The sequence below is a fragment of the Lonchura striata genome, chromosome 1 (assembly GCF_046129695.1).
Source record: "Lonchura striata isolate bLonStr1 chromosome 1, bLonStr1.mat, whole genome shotgun sequence".
NCBI lineage: Eukaryota > Metazoa > Chordata > Aves > Passeriformes > Estrildidae > Lonchura > Lonchura striata.
Genome location: NC_134603.1, coordinates 58,070,006 through 58,095,784, shown reverse-complemented (window position 1 = coordinate 58,095,784; position 25,779 = coordinate 58,070,006). Strand labels below are relative to the sequence as shown.

Genomic DNA, 25,779 nt, shown 5'->3' with positions numbered 1-25,779 from the left:
CGCCGTTAACGCTCCCGCCGTCCCCGCCCCGCGCCCCGCCCCGCCTCCTCGGGCTGCCGCCGCCCCGCCGCCGCGCGCACAGCGGGACGCGGCGGCTCCGGCTCCTCCCGCCCCTCCCCGCCGGCGGTGCGAGGCCGCCGCTGTCCCGCCCATGGCGACGGGCCGTGGCAGGTAATGGTGGGCGCGACGAGCGGGCTCTGCCGGCCCGGGGCTGCCTGCTTGGCATTCAGCCAAGGGGAGGGTTGGTTCCTTCTCCTTCTCTTCTCCTTCTCCTTCTCCTTCTCCTTCTCCTTCTCCTTCTCCTTCTCCTTCTCCTTCTCCCTCTCCCTCTCCCTCTCCCTCTTTCTCTTCCCTCTCCCTCTTCCCTCTCCCCCCCGGCACCTTGCAGTGGGAAAACGCTGGTGTTGCCAGCTGCACGGAGGCCTGGGTTTGGCACTTTTTGTTCTGCCTGGAAAGGGGAGCTTAAACTTCGGTATGTCCTTCAGCTTGAAGGAGGTGCTATAATAAATATCCAGGAAGTTAGTTGAATAGCTGCTTTATGTGTATTCAGGGTGGTTAGGCCTTTGTAATAGTTGTGGAAGGTGTGGTTGTCTTATTTCTTACAGTACGTGTTCAGCTTTCAGAATCTTAAAGCATCAGCCTGAGAGGCAAAGTTGAGAAAGCATATTTTTCTGCTAACCCGTTTCTTCAGCACAGTTTCATTCCCCTTGCTGTATTACCCCCCCTTTTTTTTTAAACCTGCAAATGGATTGGGGTAATACCCACCTATTAAAAAGACTGAAATTGTTAGCTGAGAGAACAAAACCCAACCAACCCATGTCAAAACGTTATTTTTGTTTATCCCCAGATGTGCTTTAACAGGTGGAGGAGACAGGTTTTATCATTGCTTAAAACTTTTTGTTCATTATTTGAAATTTACTTGAAAGACAATTGTTTGCTGACCATCAAAAAACCAAGGCACACTGCAAGTATTATAGGGTGTGAAAGTGAAAATACTGGTACAAAACAGCCCCACAGGTTGAAAGGTAATGAAAAAGCAACTGAATTTGTTGTGCCTCTTAAGTAAGATCATCTCAATGGTTCTAGAAGTCTCTAAAGAGGGGGTGTAACAGCTGTCATTGATTTTTATCTTAGGCTTATCTGCCCAAGCTGTGTCAATGCAATGTAAAAGCATTCTGTGAATGCTAATTTAAAATCTTAGCACACACAGTACTTGAAAAGTAATTTATGGATTGGGATTGCTGTTTGTTTCTTCACACCTTGAGAATATTTTTGTTTCGGAAAATGCAAAAGTTCTGCCTTTTTTTTTTTATTGAAGCTTACAAAAACAATAGCTGTTACATTAAAGTTTTCAAAGCATGTGTGGGCAAAATGTTCCTCTCCTCATATATTTCTCCCTGTAGTGAAGAAGAGGAGGGAGGGTGATTTAAATGAGCAAGAAGGACTGAATACAGGCTATGCAGGTTATGCTTGTCCAAGGTAGTGTGTTTTAAAATCCAGAATCCAGCTTCTTATCTGAATTGGTCCTGTGGCAGGAGTCTGTGAAGTTGTGTCCCTATAGAGTATGCTCAAACTCTGCTTTGTTCAGGAGAGAATAGCCCGGGATGTGCTGCCCTGGAACATACAGGGCACAGCTTGTGTCTCTAAATCCCCTTAATGGCAGTTTGTTAGTGCCTCAACATCTAAGAGTTCTTGGTAATGATACATGAGTAAAACCCTTGTTTGAAGTCCACGTTGTATTTATTATAAGACTACTCTTTTGTAGTTGTTAACTTAGTTGGTCTATCAGTGATTGACACCTAAGCTGAAATCTGCTTGTCTTTTTGTTAAGTTTATAGAAATTCTCAGTAAAATGTCTTGTGTCTTGTTTGGGTTTTTTTTTTTTTTTTTTTTTTTTTTACATAGCACCATTGACAGTGTAGACCAGAGTTGTTAATTTCTTTTGATTTTATTTTTCTCTGAGCATAAATCAATCTGAAATCAAAACCAGAAGGCATTAAATGTATATGGTACCCATATAGTTTAAAATTAGCTATTTCCCCCCCCCGCCCCGATATGGATTGGTTGCCTAGAAACCCAGAGCTGGTTTGGCCAGGTGTTGGAAATGTGCTGGCAATTTAAAGTCAGTAATGCAGTGAATGGGGAGCTCTGCCTGCTTGGTGGCATCAGTGGGTATGAAGTGTAAGGATTTGGTTTAAGATTGAAACTCTGTCTCCATATTTCTCTGTGGATTAATGATAGTATTTGTTTGCAATTGCAGCTTACAAAGTCCTTCCTATCAGAAAACTTGGAAAAATGTGTGAGTGGTTGGATTGTAAGAATTTGTGTTAGAAATATGCAAAATTCCTTTCCTTTCTATCTAAGTTGTGATGTGGAAATGTTGCCAAATAGGTTCTTTCACTGTGGTATGCAAGAGGCCAATCCAGGCACCGGGGTTAAGGTATTTGATAGCTTTACAGTACTGCACAGAAGGGGGTGTTGAGTGGCAAATTCACAAAGCCAGCACACCAACTAATAAAACATTTTACTATTTTATACATTTTAGCTAAGGAAGGAATTAGTTTTTATTGGATACAAGTAAGACAATTCTCTTATTAATTACTTTTCTATCTTCTGTTGGATCATGATTCTCATGCTAATTACTTTGCATTTTCAGTCTTTGTCTTTTTTGAGGCAGTGAGTTTATTGGGTCAGTGATTGCAATCTCATACTTCTGGAAGCTGGTGCTGATTTCAGCACAATTGCTGAGTTGGCTTTAATAGTTTCTTCCTTGTCTTGGGAGTTGTTCCAGGTATCCTTGTGGCCTGTAAATTCTGCATTCTTTATGTCCACTAGCAGTGGCCATCCTTCTTCCCAAGCTTTGTTAACCTCCCACTAGGTCTGAAATCAGTGAAGCATGTCAAGCCCTAAACCTTAACAAAGTAATTCTACCAACAAGTAATTTGCCTGACTAACATCTGGACATCCCTTAGAGCTTGTTAGCTGCCTTCAGTTTCATGGATTAAATCTCCTTTGTTGCTGTTTATGCAAGTAAACAGCATAGTATAGTATAAAAGTATACAAATACTTTTTGAACAGCAACAGTTTTTGAGGAAGTTTCAAGGTATTCTTTCTATCTGGTGTCTCTTCATAGCTTAGCAGATTTGGATGGCTCAAAAATGTCTCTGGAGTAATGTTGTGAAACAGAAGATTAATCAGTTAGTTTGACTTGCTGCAGGGACCTCAGTGGAGCTTTGTGGTAGTGGCCAAGCAGTGGTGCTGCTGTCTAAGGGTAATAGAGCTCTTCTGGATTCAAACTGATTTGGGGGAAAACTATTCCCTTTGCCTGCTGTGAGAGATTGATCACAGGATTGACAGCTGTGAGTTTAAATCTGAATCTTCTTGATGCCAGGTATTTTAACTTAGGTGTAATTGTTCAAGTAATAATGATTGCCATGTGATGTATTCCCTGCATCCTGCATTGGTTGAAATGTTGTGTCTAGGTGTGCACAGTATGTGTATTTCTTCATTTTGTGAATATGTGATTCTTAACAGCTTTTCCTTCTTACAAGTAGGTTAAGGACCTTTGCTGCCAGGCCTAAGAAATATTCTGAAACTCTAAATGCTGGAATTAAAAGTCTGTACTTGACACCTCCCATAAAACCGAAACCAAATGTGTGCATTGAGAGGTGAGTATGTCTTTATGTTAGGAGTAAGAGTGGAATTCCCCCTGTAAGCTGTATTTTGGCTGCTTGCAGTAATTATATTCATATCTTGGGAAATTTCTATGTCAGATACTCTGAGTTGAAAAAATTTGCTTTCCTGGCCTACTTTAGGATCCTGTGTTCACTTTCTAATGTTTTTTGGCATGGTTCTCCTTTGTGTTCTTTCCTAAGTTCACAAGGAATATGTGCATTTTGTGAGCCATGTGAAGCCTTTCAGCAGCTCCTGTGCAAGTCATGGGCAATGTTGTTCCTTGAGAATAAAAAATGTTATTTTATTCCTGCAATGAAAGCCAGTTTGGAATTAAACTTCTGTTTCTCTTGGTTATTGGTTGTCATCAAATGGATCTTAGTGTATAGAGAGGCTGAGAATGGTGGGATGGGGGGGAGGAATAAGTGGCTGCTGTGTATTTGCTACAAGAAAATGTTTCTCTTCCTGTTTGACAGTGAAAATGCATTTTCATTATAATGGTGAGTTGTTTTCATTTTGAAAATTAGTTACATTTTCACATTAAAAAATATAAGAATATGTTACCTCAAGAAGTAATTAGTTTTCTTTGTTTTATACATTTGATAGCTTCCTGTGTAGTGATTTCTCTGTTTTGCATTGGATGACTAGTTTAGTAGCTCAGTGCTGTCAGACTGATGTAATGGTGAAAGAAGAAAGAAAAAAATATCCTCTCAGCTTTCTTCAAAGGAAAAAGAATACAGTTGAAAATTCTGGATCAAGCGTATTATTTTAGTTAATATCCAGCTTTATAATGTATCACTTCTAGATTTTCTCTGGAATGAGTGCATTAACTTTGCTTTGGGTTTACAGTGTATGAATTACTTCACATAGTAACAGTGCCAGTTTTGGCATGTTGCTTCTATGTCAATGCAACTAAGATTCTGAGTTTAATACAAACATTGAGGTATTGGCATTATCATGCTACTCTTTAAAGCTCTCTGCTTCTGAAATAGTGTTATAAATCAACAAGTGTTACAAATAACCCAGTAGTAAAAGGACAAGAGGCACAGCTGGGGTGTTGACTTTCAAAGCACCTTTTATTTGCAGCATTGATTTTGTTGTGACCATACTCAATGCTCAAGAAAATTAGAGTATAAAGTGCATGTATCTTAAACTCTGTGAAGTTATGAGGTACTGCTCAAATGGTACAAGCTTCCTGACTGTTAATGCAGAAATCACATTGGCTCATCTCCAGTTTCTGCTTGCCATGCATAGACTGGCACCTGATTTCAGGCAGCCTTCCAGATGCACGAGACATTGACATTTTCAAGATATCACTTTACTCTTACTTTGAAGTTCACATCTTTCTGTTGACATAAATGAAAACTGCACAAGACCTCTGAGCATGTACAGTTTGAAGATTATGATGAGGTAGAGCATGATCTTGCTGTTAGACTAGGACATTTCTGTCCTGGTGCATCCTGAGACCTGACACTGCAGTCAAAAGGGAGAGTGAATATATCTGCAGTTTTGCAAATGCTGGTGGTTATGGTTAAAATCATGGTACGAGCAGTAAGAAACTGAAGCAAAACAAGGTAGTTTCATGTCAAACATAGTTAAAGTTAACAAAGTTTAATGAAAATGCAAACCTGTAACTTTTCATGTAATTGTGCTGTGCCACGTGAATAAGTTGTGATTAATTATTTTAGGCAAATACCACATACCAGAGAGTGAAATTAGAACCCAAACTCCACAGTTTAACTCTTCAGGTGATTTTTGATTCATCTGTTTACAACTTGCTGGTTTCCACCTCTCTGTTTTTTTTTTTGTTTTGAAATTAAAATTCTCTGCCATTGTCATTTCTGAGTTTGCAGGCAAGTCTAACAGTATTAATTTTTCTTTTCCAGCATGCCACCAGAAGTGCTGCTGAAGATATTTTCCTGTTTGGATGCTGTGTCCCTGTTGGCTGTAGGTTGTGTGAATAAGCGCTTCTATGAGCTGGCCAATGACAAGTAAGGAAGCGGGAAGGTCTCAGTTGTGCTGTAATTGTGTTTGCCTGAATTATGAGTCCTTCTAGTTTAGTTTCTCTGATGCCAGAGCACTGATGTATGCACCTATGGGCAGTTACTCTGTGAAATTGCCCTGCATAGCCCACAGTATGTATTACATGGAATTCTAGCTGTGCAGGGCGCGTTGCTTAATGGGAGTTCTGAGGCAAAAACTAAATCCAGTGCTTTGAAATGTTGCTGTTTGACCTTTTTTTTTGTTTTAAAATTTGCAAACATTTGTTTATATTCACACGGACCTGCACAAACTTTTCAGTTCACGTGATCCTTAATGGTGTGTCTCCAGTAGCCTTATGGAATTGTCATAACTTTCACAATTTTGAAGTCCTCCTTACTTAATTATTTAATCAGATTTTTGCAGAGGGATTGAGTCAATCAAATGATCCACTAGTGTTTTTTAACTGTTGCTCTGTTTGGTAAGTTTTGGTGATTTCTAAATGAGAACAAAAGGGACAAAGATAAATACTGACACTTTTTTTTATAAGGATTGCTTATACGGAGTTCATAAATTGCTCCTACCAAGAGGAGAGACCCAGGTTGGTATGCAATAACCTGGGCATCCTTTTCTTTCTAGGATTCTACTGCATTATTGTTGTTTGAATGAGAAAATCTCTTCCTCCATAGGAAGTTGCTGTACCTCATATGAATCTATTTCTCCCTTATTTACTGAAACTTGTATGGTGAATTAATTGGTTTACCTTGGCATTGATATCTTTAGAACTGACAAATTTAAAGGGAAGATCTGTAATCCAGATTTAGGTTTTGAGGCTGTCAGCAGGTAAGGGTAGATAAAAATTGCATAGTTGGCACAAATTACCAATCTTGGCATGTGTTTTCCACTTCAAGGTGGTAAGGTAGGATAAAATCACTGTGGCTGTCGAGGGGAAGATGATTCATCTGTATCCATCTCAACAATCTGTTTCCATTTTCTAATCTCAACAGAGATTAGTGTATGTGCACAAATGGGATTTGGGGAAGAGTTACTTTCCCTTATCTAGGAGCCTGACTGGTTCAGTGGGACCAGGTAATTTCTTCCTGATGGATTTTAATGGACCTTCTCAAGACCCTGAGTCTTGCAGTATATGAACAGAAGTTTTAATTGAAGTCTCTGCATATTTCTATGACAAATCTGACCTTGGTTTTTAGACTGAGTATTTTTTTAGGGTATTTCTGCAGTCCATAATGTGCAGGGTGCTGTCCTTGATGCAACAGGACTATCAGTCTTTCATTGTGGTGGTATGTGTGTGCTGCCTAATGCAGTGATTTGTCTTCTGGCTGTTCATACAATGCCTGCACTTGAGCAGTTCTTGGCACTGATGTCTCCAATATAACTGTTAAAGACAAGGAAATGTTTATGACCCCCCCCACTTCCTGCACCCTCCGTGCCCCAGCATGGGGTTTTCCAGCCTTCCTATCATGCAGTGTGGGAAGTTCACAGATATGGTCTGCCTGTGAAAACTTGAGGGTTCTGATCACCAGCAGAACATGCTTGTGTGAGAGGAAGTTGAGAGCACATGGTCTTTTTGGCATTGTGGTCAAGTGATGGCTGATGATGATGTGCCTGATTCTGACACTTGAGTTAGCAGTAAAAGGTTTGTTTGGCTTGTTGTAGTAACGTCTGGTAAGAGGCCTTGAGTATTAACAATTTGAGGACAAAAGGGCACATATTCTGTTGTGAAAGCAGCAAACTTGTGCTTCTCTGTTGGATACCTTTTTGATTTATCTGTCCTGAATTCTTCAGAAGTTGAGGATGAAGGGGCAGTGATACCTTCCTAAACACTTGTGATTCCAAGTCCTCTTTCATCTTTTCTGCCCTAGCTGTATTTTTGAGTTTCTTCAACTAATTTCTTTGCTTTCACAACACTGTTCTGGGAAAGGAAGAAGAAATATATTACTGACAGTGAGGATGAGAATGGTAGGTATTTGTCATTAGTCTGTCTTCAGCCAACTAAATTGCTTTAATCTGCGACTTCAAAATGCAGGAAATGCCTACTACTAATGTCTTTTCAGCATCATAAAGTAAGATGCAGAGTGTCTCTCTTGGGCAGGGGTTTCTAGTCAACAGGAGAGATTTTAGGAAGTTATTTTACCGCACTTTTTTGGCTGATGAAGACCAATTGGATGATACACAGTTCAAATTCCCTGGTGATGTTAAGGACATCTTTCCTTTTTTTCCTCACTGGACAGTTCTAAACTGCTTTGGAGTTAAAAAAGAATTTCCCTTCTCCATCAGAAATGCTTTATACTATCTGGTTACTTGACTGCCTTTTATGGTCTTAAAATAGAAGTATCTTTGTTTCAGTTATGAGATTGTTCTTTCTGTTACCCTTTCACACCCGGCTTTTAGTGAAAGGAAGGTTGAAAACTCATGTTGACTGTGAACCCACCATTACCAATCACAGTAGCTTATTGGTCTGTGTTTTAGACACTTTTGTTTCAAAAAAATGGCAGTGGGGAATTCTGTATCTATCTGCAGAGCAGTGAGCGGGAAGGTTTTTGCAAAACTCCTGAGTAGGTTTGCATCAATAACCAGAGCCTGGCTCTCAGCATGTGGGGGCTTATTCTCAGCAGCTGATGAATTGAGAATGGTTTGGATGGGTAGGAGGCAGTGTGGGATGGATCTAGTCCTTGAATGCTTTGAGGGGAGGGGAAGATGCCATACAATACTCAATAGTGTAAGTTTGCCTGAGGATAAGTGAGAATTGGTAAAGGTAATCTTGCTAATAAGTGGTAGAAAATGTCTCTTAAGAATTGTTGCCCTTGCTATTAATTTTCCTTAGTGCAGTTATGTGCACTATATGTTTAGCACTTCAGAATCAGAAAACTTAATGACAACCTGTGTTCACAGATTATTGTTTGAATTCTTGTAGGTTCCTGTACTCTGTATTCTGTGAACTGTCCTAGAGATACTGGGGTATGAGGGGCTGAAATCTGATTTTACAGTTTTCCTGGCATGAAAGAGATGAATTCATCATTACAGTCACATACTTCTTTGACTTCAGAAAGTCATATCTTCTCTGGGCTTTTCCAAAGAGAGTGCAGAAGGGATTGGCATGACATTGGTAGCACCAAAGGTGATTCTAAATTGTCCTCCTCCACCCCACTTTCAGCTGGATCTGAGAAACTTGAAGTGTACAGATAATCTTTGTTGAATAGGAGGTATTAAACCACTTTTTCCGCTAGCTGATTTTCTATGAGGAGGATGCATAATTGTTTTGGGGTGGAATTTTCAAAATTTTCTGCTTAACCTTTATCAGTTTTCACTTTGCTGACGGTGACTGTGATATCACAGAGCTTCATCCTGGCTCTCATATCTTTGGGAAGACAGACTAGACTGTTTTTGTGCTAGCACTGGTAGCTGAGATGTGCATATAAAAAATGAAGTGACTATTCTTGAAATTTATTCCTCTGTATTCTGTTTTTATTTTCAGTGGAATTTGGCTGAAACTCTATTCCAGCTCTTTGCACCCAAAATGGACAATTTGGAAAATGAAGTCTAAACAAACAGAAACTCTTTCTTTGGGCTGTGCTGCTGTAAATGATAAAAAGCCTGGGTACTGGAAGAAAGAATACATCTCCAAACAAACATCTGACTTCAGAACTAGAGTAATGCGGCTTGTTAAATTTCTAGATCCTTATACAGGTCTTCCTTGTAAAAACAAAGAAGCTATGAAGTAAGCAATACCTTGTCACAAAGATTTACTTTAGAACAATGTACAAAATATTAATGGCTTGGGGGGTATAGAATTAGTACTATAAAATCTATATCATAATGGGAAGATAAAATGATAATCTATAAATTACCGAAACTAAGGAATATAAATAGCAGCTAGTAGAAATTTAAAAATTCTGTTGAAAGCATAGTTTAAGTTTTATCACTTTGGGAATTTGTTTTTAAACACCCCTCTCCCCTCTCAATTCCTAAATAACAGAGTTTCTGGGTTGAGTTGGATAATTGTTCTAAAGGACAAAAATGGAAAAGAACATGTAATAGAGAAGCCAAACCTATCATTTAAGGACACATCTGTTACTGTACTTTGGCATGGTACAGACTGGCCTTGCTTAGACATCCTGTCAACCCTGAAAGTGTTTGGAGTTACACCATTGCTTCCTGACCAAAGCATACGTCCCAACAAGAATGGGTGAGTTTTAACATAAGAATTCTGAGGATTTTTTGGGTGCAACTGGTTGATAATGTGTCTGTACAACCTATCTGACATTTGTTTGACTTGATAAGTTAACTCTTCATTAGAAACCCTCCCTGCAGTATTTCTTTCTATGTTATTCTCTTCTTTGGAAGAGCTTTTTAGCAGGAAATAGTATAATCCAGCAAGCTATGACATTAATTCATAGGTTAATGTAGCTATTGGTGTGTGATATGCAGACTGATAGGTCCTGACTTGGAAAGCTGAATCTAAGGTATAGACACAAATGAGCATGAAAGAAAAATGTAAATCTAGGAGAATTTATTGTGAGAAATTTAGCTTGGAAAAGTTAATCAGTATTTATGTGGCTACAATCAGGTAATCTGTGTTGTTAAAATTTATTTTCTGTCTGGTAGCTGTGTCTGTGAATTTAGAGAACTTGGTGTTTAACTATGTGTGCACTCTTCAGTATATGCATATAGAGTCACACAGTCCATAGCATGTCCCTTGTTTTTTAACTTAAACGTGTACAGTGGTTTTTGTCATTATATTCTAAAAATATATTTAAATAAGAAGTGTCTATTTGAGGTATTTGTTGGCTGTCAAGGAGTTTAGCACACATCTGGGCCTGTGTGTATAGTAGATGCAATGTCAGCTACACATTTCTTAAACAAAGCCCCTAGCCATAGAGCTCTGAAAAGAGAGAATTGTTCACATACAAAACACCGTGTTCCTCAACCAGAAGAAAAGTGTTTATTTAAAAAAGAAATAAATCAAGATAAGCTTTTGTATAAAGTTAGCTGAACAAGTCTTGCAGTCAGATTATGTAAGAAATGTAGTTGTTTTGCCAAGATGATGATTTATATGTAGAAAATAAAAAAGAAAGTTTGCAGACAGTTGATGTACTTATTTCACAGAGGTTTTTACAAATTGTGAATATAGATGAAGTCAACGGTTTCACCAGTTTCAGTATGTCATTGTTAAGACTGTAAGTGCAGGGACAGGCATGATTGGCTTAAAGATGGAAAGGGTTGATGTTGATTAGGATGAAATTTTTTATTGTGAGGGTGGTGGGACACTGGAAGAGATTGTCCAGGGAGGTTGTGGATGCCCCATCCCAGGCAGTGTTCAGTGTGTAGTTGTAGGTGATACTACAGTGATACCGTGTGGAAATCTAGGAACTGTTTTGAGTATAATAAGAGCCTGAGTCTGAAAAGGATTCTAGAAAGACTTCTTTCTTCATTCTGAATAGGTAATGCAAGCTCTGTCTGCTCTTTTTTTTAATGTGTCATTAGTTAATAAGAGTGTCCATGAACTTATATTTAAGAGTGTTTTGGACCTAAATGGCTTTAATGATGGGTAAAATACAGAAAAAAAATTTGAAAAAAGGAAAGTTTCCTGTAACACAAAGTTTCAATTCATTATATGTACAATTTGGACTTTTCCTTTGAATTTTGCTTCATAGTGATAAATGTTCAGTGATTCCATTTAGTATCAATAAAGTATCAAAAACAAATTGTAAAGTAACTCTGTATTTTGAAAAATTGGGCAAGCACACAAGTTCTTAATTTTTAAAGAGTGTTTTAGAAGATCACATAGTGTTTTTTGTTTATTTTGTTAGGAGTTGAGATCCTGCTAGTACACTGTAGTTGTTCAAAGGTATAGTTTATGACTCTGCATGCCAAATGCTTTCAAAACCATTTTTATCATGTGCTGTTAGACTTCAGAGTTAAAAATGTAATTAGGCTGAACTTTTACATGAATAAGGAGACATAACTTTTGTGCTACATTCTGTATGTTCTTTTCAAAGACCTCGTCGATTTTCCTTGATTGCTGAGTACCACCTTGCTAACCTGACTGAAAAAAGTGTAGTGTTTGGTGCTGATGAGCTTGTCCAGCTGTTCAGTCTGAGTCCAGGACTGTTAGTAGGAATTTGGAAGGTAACATAACATTTTGTTTCAGTATTTTATTATTATTTGTAGGAAAAGATTTTTTTTGACTTTTAGTTTGGGTTTGGGGAGGGTTTTTTTTTAATCTTCCCTTTTTTTCCCCTTTGAATTTTGAAATATCTTGTCTAAACTAGTAGCACAAAAGACATGTAGGGACGGTAAGTGGATGATTTATTGTATCCTTAGGAGCAGTCACAGGTGTATATATACATAAAAAATCCACTTTTAATTAAAAGACCAGTTATGTATCATTCTGTGTTAGATACTGTGTTCAGTTTTACTTATTTTCCAGTCTTCACATGCTCAATTTTGATATCCTAGAGTAATTTTCAATAGAATGGTTTGAGAAGTGCTTCTTCCTGTGATTCATGCTGTTACCTGTCCCTATCACTCAAAGTGATGTGTTCCTCCATAGCAACTTGGCTTTAATCTACATCACCATGTAGCCATATCCTACTCCAGCAGAAGGAATGCTGTAAATCATGCCCTTTTGGGGGTACTGAGTCTAAGTCAAGCAGTTAGCCTCTGTAAGGGCAGTGCAGAACATCTGAAGTAGACTTCTACGCAAAAGGAATCTGCATCTTTGTATGGAATGCACTGGGACCTCTCTGCCTGCCTGCAGCTATGCAGGGCTGGGTGCTGTGGAAGCCTATCTTAGGTGTTTTGCTCTTGATCTGAATTCAGAGGTGTCAGCACTTTTTTCCTCCCCTCAGCCATGCTATTGACATTGACTTAGGTTATTTGGCACTGGCAAGGAACTTTCCTCAAGGAGGCTGTGGGCAGTTGCTTGAAGTTGTGTCTAATTTCCAGCTGCAAACATGCTGCCTCAAATGTGCACAATCACCAGAGGCAATGTTTAAAACTGCAGGACTATTTCTTTCACTCTTACTTAAAGGTAAGAAAGTTAGTTTCCTAGAAAACTTAAGACTGCCTGACCGGCATAAACCTGCTACAGGTTGTTTCAGTCTGTGAAAAGCTCTGCTAAATGAACAACCATTTCTCTTGTATCTTCAGGAGTTTTGTAGACTGATGTCCCTGTATTGTTGCCTCTGTGGTCTTGCATATTGGCCCCATCCATGCTTGGAAAGACAACTCCTTTGGCACCTGGAAATGGTTCAGTCATAACCAAGTTCCACATTGTTGTGAAGAATTGAGTACGTCACTCTAGTATAGTTTCCCTGTTTGCTTTTCTGAACAGCAATTCTTATTCTCTGTGTAGGCAGAGTAATGCAAGGTAGTTAAGTGTTAGTGGGTGTAATAATGGTAAATGCCATACATCTTGTGTTTTTGCATGTAGCTGTGTAACAGAAACCAAGGGCAGGTTAGGTGGGCCTCCTGGTATTTGGATAGAGAAAGTCTGAGAAATTATGTGATTGATAGATCTCCCTAGTTAAATCCTTTATAGCAGTAATTTTGCACTATGAAAATAGAGGAGTAGTTAAAAAGCCAAAAGGTTGAATAGACAATGCCATTTTCTGGTAACCCAGAATGAAAACAGTAGTTGCCCATATTTCAGGAGAGTAATAGACTTATGGCAGTGAATAATTTTCCTATTGGGTTAGGTGTTTGTACGATTTAAAAAATGCACTTAAAGAAGAAAACCCTGACATCCTAGCATTCTGTGTTCTTGAAGTAAATATGTACCTCTGTCTCTGTTTAGTTTTCACATTGATGTTTTCTTTGAGTATAGAAGGTTATGTTCTTAATGTTTTTCCAGGAGAAAATAATCTGGTGAAGACATAATTTTTACTTTGAAATTCACAATTTCTATTGAATAATTCTGTATTCCTCACTGATGCTAGCCCTCTTTGGAAATGTTCCCAACACGTGAAAATCAACTTGATTCTTCAGTAGTTGGGAATGAGTGCTGTTTGATTCTGTTTAGGTTTCTTTTTTAAAATAGTAAGTGGAAGCTAGGGAAGTACAATCCTTGGATTGCTCTCATAATTTTTGCCTTGGCAAAAATTCCCTCTCTTCCCTCTCTTTCCCCATAATACAAAATTGCTGCAACCTTTTATATATATTCTGTACTCTTGTGAAAAGAAAGTAAAGGTTTTAGGAGTCCAAGTGTTAAAAGCAAGTCATTACTAACATTATTACAGTAATTGGTAGAGTAAAAAGCAGCAGCATTTATCTATGAATTTTAATGCTCAGAAAGACCTTATGCAAAAAAGAATTTCCAGATGAAAATACATCTACTTTAATTAACTTTTCAGGAGAAAAATGAAATTGCTTTTGTTATGGCGAATCTTCATTATAATCAACTTCTTGAGAGAAGCATTTTGGGTTCTGCTACAGTGTAAGTTTGTTTTTCCTTTGTGGGTAATAAAGATAACCTTTTGAATAAAGCCTTGAGTTTTGCAGTTAAAATTGGCTGCTGGCAAGAGGTTTATATTTAGGCAGTAATTAACAATTCTTGTTTAAAATGAGCAACAGTCAACAGTTACAGTAACTAAATACAAAACTGCAGAAGCATTTTCATACTAAAATATTGCCATTGTTATACTCTTAAGGAGATGATTTAGTTATACAAGTGTACTAGTAGTTGCTGTATTGAGAAAATCAGAAATACATTGCACACACTTTCTCCCTTTCCACAAGCAGTCTTGTTTCCTCTTTCTATCTGAAACAGAAAGAAAAGAGAGAGATATTTCAGGAAGTAGGAAAGTAATCTTTGGCTGTGTTAAGAGGGAGGGAAACTGGTAAACTGGTGCCTGCAATAATCTTTTAGTCCTATTGAGAAAGTAGCTGGGTTCCTGTGAAGTGTCTGTATATGTGTATATTGCAGTATATAGTATAATACCTGTTTATACCTTGTAAACTGTTTAAAAATATGAAATTTTTTAGCTTTAGAATAGTATTTGGGGAATTTATTTCCCACTCAGCTTTCTGGTCAGATATTGTTATATCTACCAGTAGTCTTAAAGTATTGTTGTATCCATCAGTAGTCTTTAATGCCCAATATAACTTAGTGTGGCTCTTCTCACACAGAATGTAAGATATAACATCATCTCCCTTAATACCAAATTGAATTCTATATAGAAGTTGCTCAGTTGCCTCTGGCGTGTGGTCTCTTTAGGTCACTTGTGTACAGTAGTTACTTAGGCACAGACAAAATTTTTTCAATTATTTGCTATTTCAGAGAAGTCTCTAGAGCTAGGAGACTTTTAGATTTGTAGTTAGGCTGATGCTTTTTTCTTTTTCATAGACAAGTCCATGTTTTGAAGTTTAACAGATGTACCTTTTAAAATTGACTGCTATATTTTGTGCCTTTTGCTAGGCTGAGCAGCTGATCATCAGTAATAGACACTGTATTATCTTAAAAGAAGCATGATGAACTAGATATGTTTGATTTTGAAACTGTCTTAAGATGACAGTCTCAATATAGGCCTATGTGTTATATCTTTACTAAGTCATCCCCCCTTGCTAAATTCTGTCTTTTTTTATTTCAAGTCAATATGCTCCTCCACCTAATAAGCCTTTATTGGATGATATTGACTCAGAATATGGACTGCATGACTACAGCCTGCATCTTGATCTGCATGGCAGAAACTGCATGTACCTGTGTGGATCATTCAAGTGTCTCTTCTGCAGAAAACGTAATGTTGATGGAACAATAATGTCTGTTTTAAAAATGATCTCTGCTTTTACATCTTTCCTTCTTATATCCATTTTCTCTGTTTTAAGGGGTGAAACTTTTTCTGTTTGTGGTGCGGTTTCTTTATATCTGCATGGTGCTTTGTGTGGCATCCTAAGCCTGCTCTGTAAGAAGTCTTCCCGCTGTCACATTGACACTGTGTCAGGCCTGGGACACAAATTCTGCAGTTATTTTCAGCTACTTTTCTCTTAGTTCTGTGCTACATGAACTAAAATAATGCACCGGCACGGTTCTTGGTGCAGGTTGGTGTTTCTTTCACTTGTATTTTTTAAAGGAGAGACAGTTTGTCCTCATACATTTTGGAATCTTGTTTCTGTAGAATTCTTTATTATACTTAGGGTGTACAGACAGATTAAATATATAGATTCATTTGTAGAAGTTACTGCGAACTTTAAGATTTATAATTTTTATTTTGGTGAGCTTAAGGTTTCCTGTTTTGAAATCTTTCATTGTGTAGAAAACAACTTCAGTCATTGTTTTAAACTGCTGCTTCATTCTGTTCTCAGCACTTCTTTCCATGAGACATGGTTGAACATCCCTGTTCTCATACAGCACAAATTCATAATTGTACTGGAGTTTTGAAAAATACATGGGTGATCTCTCTTTTGACATAACTTCAGCATAATTTCCTAAGCTACACAGCTATCTTTCTGTAAGCAGAGACATAATAAAATATTAAAATTAAACATTGTCATTAATTTAATTTAGAATTGAGTAGTGTAAATTAATTATTGCTCCTCAGTATTTTTTTTAATACCGGTGTTCCTGAGCAGTGTGGCTTTCAGAATTGTGTTTCTGTCAGTAGAGGGTGCTATTGTCAGGCGTGAGTTCTTTTACAGGGCTGCAGAATTTCCCCGTGATTTGGTTTGGTTTTTCTTATTTTTATTTGGTGATTCCGAGAGCTGTCATTTAGACTACAGCCTTGTGCAGTGTGGAACGTTGTAGTCCTTGAACCTGAAATATACGTGTTTTCAGATTCTAGAAAAGCACCAAGCTTGAATTAAAGGAATACTTCTAAGGATAAATCTTCAGTGAAAGTCTATGCATATAGCAAGAAATCTTACCTGAAATGTTCCATAGTACAAGAGTCCTTTTTATGTTCTCAAAATAAATCTTCTCAAAAATTGGCCAGAGGGTTGGATTTTTAGAATTGTGTTGGGTTTTCTTGTTTAGCTGAATAGCAAGTTTTGTTTTCTAAAATGAAAATGGTCCTAGCATTACAGTTGCACAAGAAAAAGTATTATGTGGCATACTTCCTTTCTTGGTATTGCTTTCTTGCTGCTTAGAAGCTACTTCCACAAAAGATTAGACTGATGTTTATGCACATTGAAGCAAATGTCCATGAGCTACAGTTGTGATGCCATCTCACTTTGCATGTTACAGAGTCTGTTTTATGTTCACAAGTGTTTTTTGAATTGCTTTGGTTTTGTGACCTTCAGTAGTGTGACAGCCACCAGATTTTGGTCTCAAAGGGCATCAGACAGGTGAAGCCGTGGTTCTGCAGACAATAAGCTCATTTGTCATCTAGTCCCTTCCATGTGCCTGCACAATAATTCCTTTTGTAAAATGCGTGACTTCCTCCAAAAATGGTGTAGTGTGGCAGCATATGACTGGCAGCATATGACTGTCTGCTGTCACATTTTTCATTGTGATTTGCTATTAATTTTTCTCATTCTGGTGAGCATGGTGTTGCTGAATGTGGCCAGGTTTATCCAAACTGGTTTTGTTTGATGGTTAGAGTTTTTTTTTTAGGGTCCATTCTAATAATACATTTTGTCCTATCCTCGGTGAGGACTCTGAAGCATGGAAGTCCTGCAACATACTGGGAAGTCTTGCTATTTCTGAAAATTCTCTACCCAGTCTAGTTTTATTTTAAATTATAGATGTGACATTCCCATGGCAGTTTCCACAACTTGAGGCATATACATGAGGCACATGTCAGCTAGTACTGTTTTACTTATCGTTTTCACTAGGAAGTTTTAGGCATTCCTAGGTTACCAGAGAAATGCCTGTTTGTGTTTTTCAGAATAACTGGTTTATTTGTTCAAGATTAATTTTTGTCTGCTTTTTGTTAGTATCTGTTAATATTGTGCTTCATTTTGCTACTCCATTTTCAATTAGTTTTGCAGAATTCTTAAATTAGAAAAGGTCATGTCACACTTAAACCCGGCAGACAAAATGTATATGGCTACAGATTTTTTTTTTTTCCTGTTATTATACTTGCATTGCAGTAACTAGCTGTTTTGCCACTGTTTTGGTTGGGGTTTAGCATTTTATTTTATGCTGCCTTTAATGTAAACAGGATTAATAATATGGTCTCATAGACAGGTATTGTAGGGTGAATATGTTAAATATTTTGTAACTGAATTGAAAATGTTTTGAAAACTTTCCTTGTTTTCAGGAAGCTATGACAGGCTTTTCTTATGACTCCCAGAAGCCATGAATCCAGCTTCTTAATAAATATTTTTGAAATGTATTTACCTAGGTTTTCAGCTTTTTAAGCACAGCTTTGTAGCCACATGGTAGTTTAAGCTTTTTAGTGTCATTTCTTGTAGATGTAAACTAATGTGTTGTGCTTGCAAAATGTAAAGGTTAATTTTTGTGTATTTAGAGAACTTTCAAGATTTGTTTGTAAAATTTCATATCAGGCATTTGAAAGGTTTTGCTTGACCTTGAAGATTGATTTGCAAGTTTAAATAACGATTTCAGTGTGGTAAGGCTGGTTGTTGGCATCAGAATTAGTGTTAAGCACAGCTTTTCCTCTGAAAATACCAATCAAATGACAACTTCCAAACTTCCTTATTTTTTTGGCTTTTACCTAAAGTAAGTGTTTTGGAACTATTGGTCTGTTTGTTTCTTTCCCCTGAGGTTTGTCTACATGGTGTATGTTCTCTTTGTTGGTATTACCTTTATTTGGAAATACTTGTTCACTATAACTTATTCTGCTGCTTTGCTGCTGTGCGTGCCTTGGGTAAATCAAGTACTAGAGATATTAAAGGGTACAACAAAACAAAGTCTGGCTCAGGTTGAAGAAAGTCCTGTCCACTTTGTTTCCTCTATGTTTCTCTTCATGTGTTTAACATGGCTTGTCCTGCCCTTTAATTTCATTTTCTCTTGTGACTGGGGTGAGGAAGGGAAGATTTCACTACTTACCCTTCAGTTTTTTGCTTGTTCCTAGGCAGGCTTTTCCTTGCTCCTGAATGTGAGGACTGCAATGGAGCTTTTATATTAAAAAAACCATATATAAAGTCTGGATTAACCAACCCATGAATAATTAACCTTCAGAGTCCTGATCTGTTGCCTATTTCCATTCTGGCTAAAGTTAAGAAGTAACTGCAACACATCATAGCCAGGTGATCTATCTAGCAATGGTGTATTAATGCCATGCAATTGTAGTGATGTCCTGGGCTTTATTAATTTATTAGCAGAATGCTTTTTTAAATCTATTTTTATTCCATTCAAACTTAATTTGATTTGAATGAGTAAGGGAAATAGCCACTTCCATTCAGATTGGAATTGTGGATAACCAAGTAGTCCTTTTGGAAAAAATGCTTGTTGACTGATGTTTTCAAGCCTTTTGTGTGAAAGCTCAACTTAAATGTAGACTTTCAGTGGTTAGTCAGTAAACTATTTAAATAAGATATTTTTACCTTGAATGAAATTTTGTCATTGAATTTGATTTACTGAAGTTTTGGTACTGAACCATTTGGACAGGTGACAGTTTATGACCTTTTTCTACTTGGAGCTGGATCCTGGAAATGAATTCTGCTTACATTTTCCTCACTGATCTTTTGCATTTCACTGCAAGGAGAGTGGGTATCATGGTCTGGAGGATTGCATTTTCCTTCAACCATACAAAGTATTTCCTACAAAATATTTCCTGGGCATATTCATGTTGTTTTCACTGTATTCACACTCCTATTCCAGTGTCTTTACTGAAAAACCTGCAGCTGTTGTTCTCTGTCATGTGCTGGGCTGCTTCCTTTCCAGAATAAGTATTCTTTGGACTCCCCACTGGTACGTGCTGCCTTTCCAGCATTGATTTGTGGCCAGCTGTATCTTGAGAGTTGCTTGGCTCTGTAGTACCAATTCAGAGAAGTTTTTGGCCTCTGTGTGTGGACTTTCTTTCTCCAACTATCTGCTTCAAGTAACCACCAAGAAAGGTTTTGCTGCCACTGCATGCTGGATGCAGCCATTTAACTCACAGCCAGCCTTTCTGCTGCTGCTTCTGTCTGTAACCTCATGCTGCCATTTGGGCTTGATTGAAGGAGAATTACAGGCAAAACACTTCTGCCTTGTATCTTAAATCTCTGCAAGTCCCTTCACTTGTTACCATCCAGGACCTGCTACTGGATCTTGATAAGCACTATGTTCCTGGGAATCCTCTCTCCTTTTGTATCTGCAAGTGTTAGATAATTTCTTTTTTTTGTACTGAGGTCTCTAGTGCTTTTGGTTTGCTCTTTTGAGAGAGTAGCTCTTGTTCAAGGAAACTTGTTTAAGGGATGTCCTACCAAGAAATCTGCTTGTGTCATGATGTGATGCTTTTTATTTTCACTTTTCTTTGGTGTCATGTTCACTATGATGTACCCAAGTTATATTAGACTGTTGGATTCCTTGGCTAACTCTCCTTTTCTGATAGTAAAGGGAAAAAATAAAAAAAAATGTCAATCTCTTTTGAGAGGAGAGGAAGAGATTCCAAAGAAATATGGTTATATGTAGTAATAAAAAAATCACAAATCATAGTAATTCTGCCAAAAAAAAAATGGGGCCTTGGAGAAAGCTATTTAAAAAATGAAAATAATCCATCATTTAACAACTTGATTTAAATCAAATCATACTGCATGTCAATTTAAATCATGCATTATCCTTTCTAAGGAGGAATAGTTATCTGTATACCCTTTGTATTGGGTTAGTTGAGTTTCCAGTCAGAGCTGAGAAATTTAAAAAACTTAAAAAAAAAAGGTTGGGGAGGTATCTCACAGTTTTATTTTGTGCATTAGTGTTGAGCTTGACTTTTGGGGAATGGGAAGTGATGGAGGCACTGGTAGCATAAAATTGAAATGTTGAATGTGAAATTTACTCCTTGCATCCTTGTGTGAGTTCTTTAGGTGGCATTCCTGTTTTTATACTAAAAAAATTGAAAGATTTTTTTATCTGAAGTTTCTACTGTGGATCACAGAATCAAAGGTCCAAACTGCAACTTAATTCCTCTCTAAAGTGGTTGATATTTTGCTGTTGGTGTATGCAAGGGTATTTTATTGGTGTGTGGGAAGAAAAAGACATGGAAAGAAGATAAGAGAACATTTACAGTGTACTTGGGCTGAATTTGATTTATACTGCTGTAATGTTGTATATTGTTTATATTTTCAGGTGACATTGAAAATGGATACCTGAGGCTCAGAGTTGTAAACTTAAAGGATAATAGGAAGCACTTGCCTATTATTGGGACACTTGGCATATGCTGGGAAACAGATGTGTTTAAAGGCAATGTAAAGGTCAGAAATATTTTTTGTTTCTGGAAGTGCTTACCTCAAAACAGAATTGTTTGTGCTTCCTAAATATGCTATTTTTTAAACAGTTTTTTTATTTGTAGAAGCTGTAACTGGACAAAACCTCTATTCCAATATTAAAAAAAAAAGTGAATTTTGAGGAAAAGTTTTCTCCTTTCTGTCATAGAGTCTGGATTGCATGATAGTCCCATTATCTGTGTTTAATTACTCCAGTGCTTTCCACTCAGCAGAGATGCTGTGACTGACCAGCCAGCTTGGAAATGCTGGACAAAAAAATGTACTACAGATGTACATTTTTTGAGGATTTTTTTTTTTTTTGATGTGCGAGTGTTATTTTTTGTTTTGTGTTTCTTTTGGTTTGATTTTTTTGGTTGGTTGGGGTTTTTTGTGAGCAATAAGCCTTGAACCTCTGGGGAAATACTCTGCAATTCTGTGCTGAATATGCAGTGAAAGTTAGGAAGTGCTAGGGAATGTTAAAATGCCAGTGGACGCAGGAAACTGCAGTCCACATCCACACAGTCAGCACCTAGATGTAGTCAGGTGCATCAGTCAGCTATATGAAGTCTTTATTTTTAGAGGAATGCTCATGAATTTTCTTGGATAAAAATCCAAAAATAATTATTTCAAACTAAGTTTCAGAGTAGTTCTGTAGCTTTTGCAATAGTGGTGTCGGCACATATTTTTAAATGCACTTTATCAGCATGAATGTTTCAGAAGTTGTGAAAATTCTGATGACTATAATTTAAGCACTACTGAAAAATCATCTAGTTCAACATTTGATTTAAATTTTGCTACTTCTTTTGAAAAAAAAAATTAATAAAACTGTTGTTTCTGCCAATTCTGTATAAATGTGGAATGGAATACTGTTTGATGAGACTTTTTTTACCAAGGCATGTAGTGAGAAAACAAGGGACAATGTTTTTAAACTGAAAGAGGGTAGATTTAAACTGGACATTGGGAAAAAAAAAAGAATTTTTAGCTTTTTTTTTTTCTCCATACTGAGCATGGTGAGGCAGGGGAGTTGGAATTAGATGACTTATAAAAGTTCCTTCTAACCCAAATCATTCTAGGATTCTATAGGATTAACAGCTGCTTGGCAGAATCTTTTTTTTTTTTCATGAAAAAAATTCTGAGTAGTACATAAGAATTTAGGAAGTTACCTGTCAGAGGAAACAGCTATGGCTGTAGTCTTTAGATTTTTCAGTTGTAGTCTTTAGATTTTTCAGTTTTAGTCTTTCTCTTATGTGATTACAGCATATATTACATTGAATATTTGTTTCTAGGACAAAATAAAGAATACAGTATTTTTTTTAAGCTCCTCATTTTGTGATGACAGATGGAACATGTCAACATATAGCTGTGGGTTGAATTCAGTGTGGTTTTTACCATAAGTCTCTAAAATTCTTGAAGCTTGTGAAGGCCAGATAACATCAGTCACGGAAGTAGGACATTCCATTACTTTCAATTTATTTGAATTTTGTTTAATACTTTAAGAAAAACCAAAAAAACCCAAAAACTTTCTTGGCATTTCTGTTTTTTTTTAAATATAAAATTAATTGCTGAAGTACAGATAGTTGGAAATTATCATGGCTTTGGAATGGTATTCTCCAGTTTAGTATTCTCATTGTATCCACTCCAAATCACACTCCACTGGCTTGTTTTCCCTTTCTTCTTCCCTGTGTTGGGCTGGAAAGGAGAACTGGAGGCACAAAAGGTAAAGATCAAAGTTGAGATAAGAGCAGTTTACTGGAAGCAGCAATGAGATAAGAAAATGGAGAATAGTAGCAACAATATTAATAACAAGAATGTACAAGAGAGTGGGGTCATTCACATGCAAGTGTTCACCATGGAGTGCAACCTGACCATGGCACAATACCCCTAAGGAGAAGAAAGCCTTTTCCTTGCCCCTGGAAATGAGATGAGGTGGTATAGAGCAACCTCCCTGTCTTAGCCATGCTCCCTCCCGGCTACTGTAAAAATTAACCTGATCCTGACCACAACCAGGACAGAAATGCATGGGGAGACCCCACCACCCAACAATACCCCACTTTACTTTTCATAATTGGCCTTCTATATGGAAGTTGTCAGACCAGAAAATAGTAATTCTTTCGTGTTTCCAGTGATTCTGTAGCTCATGTAAGTTTATTATACCATCATTTGGTTTGGTTTGAGTTTGTATTTTCAGCATAGTCTACAGTAAAAAGCTTAGGGAAACTGCCTCATGTTTGTGCCATCTGCCCTTTTGTTGTTTGATTGAAGTTAAGTAATAGCGAAAATAATGCTAGGGCAACAGAAGCACAACTATGTAGTACAGAGAAATAAAGCATTCCAAATCAAATTTTTTTTGCATGGAATATGTCGTGGTGGCTTGTTTATGCTTTTGGAGCACAGATACAACATAATTAAGATAATTTGACTCATTTAGTGATTTGGAACTCATGAGAATAAGGAACAGCTGATACTAACAATGACACATGGCTCCTATGCTTCCAAGGGATATGTGAAACCATCAGTTTGCAAAGACCAAGGAATTGGCATTAACATTTTAAAATTATCTAGTTGTGTAATCTTGTAATGAAATATTTTCAAGAATTTGTAAGAGGAGTAATTACATCAATATTATTGATATTACATTTTTGGGAACTGAAGCTGTGAGCCTTTCAAAAAGTACTAAAAAGTACTGTATACAGTTGGCTTGGAAGGGTAATTGTGTGTGCACTGCCTTGGGTGGTCCCTGAGTATCTCTGCAAACATTGCTGCATTCTCACAAGTTTATTAGCCGACTTTAAACTTAGGTTGTGTTCTCATATTGAAGGGACTATAATTATTTGAATGGTAAAGTAACTAATAATTGAGAAAAACAGATGTTAAAAATGTTCAAGAAGTAATGTGATTTGGTTTGGCAGTGGTACCTTTTGTAGCACAGCATTTGATGTGTGTAGGTTGCAATTTGATTTCTCTAGGAAACCTCTAAGTAAGTATTTGTTGCAGTAGGTCAAGGAAGCACTATCAATTTTATTTTGAGGTTTTAGCCTTCATACAAAACTCTGAACCCTTGATAAGTCTTCTAAAATCAGGGACAGATGTACTTAGTGTGCTATGAGGAAATCTCTTCTGTTTGTGTTTATAGGACTGCTTTGTGATGGATCTGACTCTCTTGGATGAAACTGGAAAGCCCTTCTGGTGTTTTAGTGCTCCAGTCCACATGGAATTGTCTACCAAGTCATCCGGCCTTTATGACTACATGGGTCATATGTATACTGCAGACTATGCAGATTCAGAGGGTAAAGTCCATGTTCAATTTGTATGGTTGGAAGAAACCAAGGAATATATTATAGTCAGTTTGGTGCTTTATGTAAGCGCCAAAAAGGTAAATAGCTGGTATGGAACAAACTACTGACCTAATTAGGTCCCTAATTTCCTTGCTTTAAGAACCAAACAATCCTGCTACAACAAAAACCACGATAAACTGTTGATGCTTAAGATTGACACCAACAAGCAAGACTGTTCCTGTGAGCTTTCCAGTAACAAATAAAATTGCCTAAATTTTTTTAATAGGCAATTGAGGAATGAAAACATATTGATATTAGTGAGAGGTTTTCTTCTCTTTTGAACATTACATGGTTAATCTGTTTCTCACTGACTATACTGAAATTATTTTTAGGATTTTTCTTTATAGACGCTTGTTACTATGGTTAAGGAATTGCTTCTTTTGAGAGCCAAGCTGTGAAGACCTTACATAAGCTACACTGGTTTTGAGAACATTGACTTTTATGCTTAGTAATAAAACTGCATGTGTGCTGTTCTCTCCAGGTTTGTTGGAGTGTAATTGGTAAATGGCAAGTTTTGTTAAACACATTTTGTTAAATGCTTTTTTGCAAAAAAACTTCGGAAGTCTGATATGAAAAATGTGTCAGTCAAGGCATTTGTTAAGAAAGTAGTGTAAAATCTGTTTATGACATTTCTTTAAATTCCTGTTTGTTCGGTTTTCGCATGTTCTAACATTATCTGATTGAGATTAGATACTTGCCTTACATATTGGCCTATGAATAAGTGTCCAAATTATCAGCCAACCTGAGCTGATGTCTGTTCTTACTGAATGCATGTAATATTCAGTTGTTTTGGAAACAATGCATATCTGATACTGTTTATCTAATAAAATGAATCTGTATAAAAATTGAATATATGTGCCCTGATCTTTCCAGTTCCTTGGAGTAATTTTAGAATGAAATTTTCTACTTCCTGTAAAAAAAAAAGAAAAATTTAAAATTCCATGATATTGTGAGTTCAATGTCATTACCTAGCAAGGACAGTCGTATTATTGACTGCTCTGATTTTATTATGGTAGTAATTTCCTTAAAAAGAAATACTCTTTGTTTGTTTACATACATTAATTGGTTTGTGCAAACGATGTTCATAAGTAAGCACTTGTCTTCTGTGCTACAGAGGTAGATGGATATTAGAGCCAGAGAATTGCTTCTTAATTTAACTTTCAAAGACCATAAGCTGAAGCTGATACAGTTTAACCTTACCTAAAGACACAGCAGAAATGTGTCTGCATTTGGTCATTAGCCAGACTAACAAGATCAGCTGCATTTTGTCTTTTTTGCTGGCTGCTGATAGGGACAGGGATCCCTTGAAGTGATATAAAGGTTTTAACATGTGGACTGGTTGTGATGAATGCCAGAAGGACAGACACTAAAAGTGATCTGCACAGACAAATGGCCAGTCTAGATCTTTGTTTTTGCCCAAATTTAGTCTTTGAGATATCAGCTTTAGCAAGGAAATAGCTCAGTCCCA

At 37.2% G+C, this 25,779-nt stretch overlaps 1 protein-coding gene across 1 annotated transcript; it reads left to right on the top strand.

The window, feature by feature from the left end:
• The first annotated feature begins 73 nt into the window (after positions 1-73).
• Positions 74-25,161, top strand: FBXO15 (F-box protein 15). The gene is made up of 10 exons (XM_021530901.2): positions 74-171; positions 3,555-3,668; positions 5,559-5,663; positions 9,149-9,391; positions 9,650-9,859; positions 11,673-11,802; positions 14,028-14,110; positions 15,265-15,410; positions 20,840-20,964; positions 24,110-25,161. The coding sequence occupies exons 1-10, from the start codon at positions 152-154 to the stop codon at positions 24,377-24,379; spliced, it is 1,446 nt and encodes a 481-aa protein (XP_021386576.1). The 5' UTR covers positions 74-151; the 3' UTR covers positions 24,380-25,161.
• Positions 25,162-25,779: the final 618 nt, after the last annotated feature.

Coding starts and splice junctions, on each gene's coding strand:
- FBXO15 (XM_021530901.2), top strand. CDS start 152: ATGGCGACGGGCCGTGGCAG. Junction 15,411..20,839: donor GTGTCTCTTCTGCAGAAAAC/GTAATGTTGATG, acceptor TTATATTTTCAG/GTGACATTGAAAATGGATAC. Junction 20,965..24,109: donor TGTTTAAAGGCAATGTAAAG/GTCAGAAATATT, acceptor TTGTGTTTATAG/GACTGCTTTGTGATGGATCT.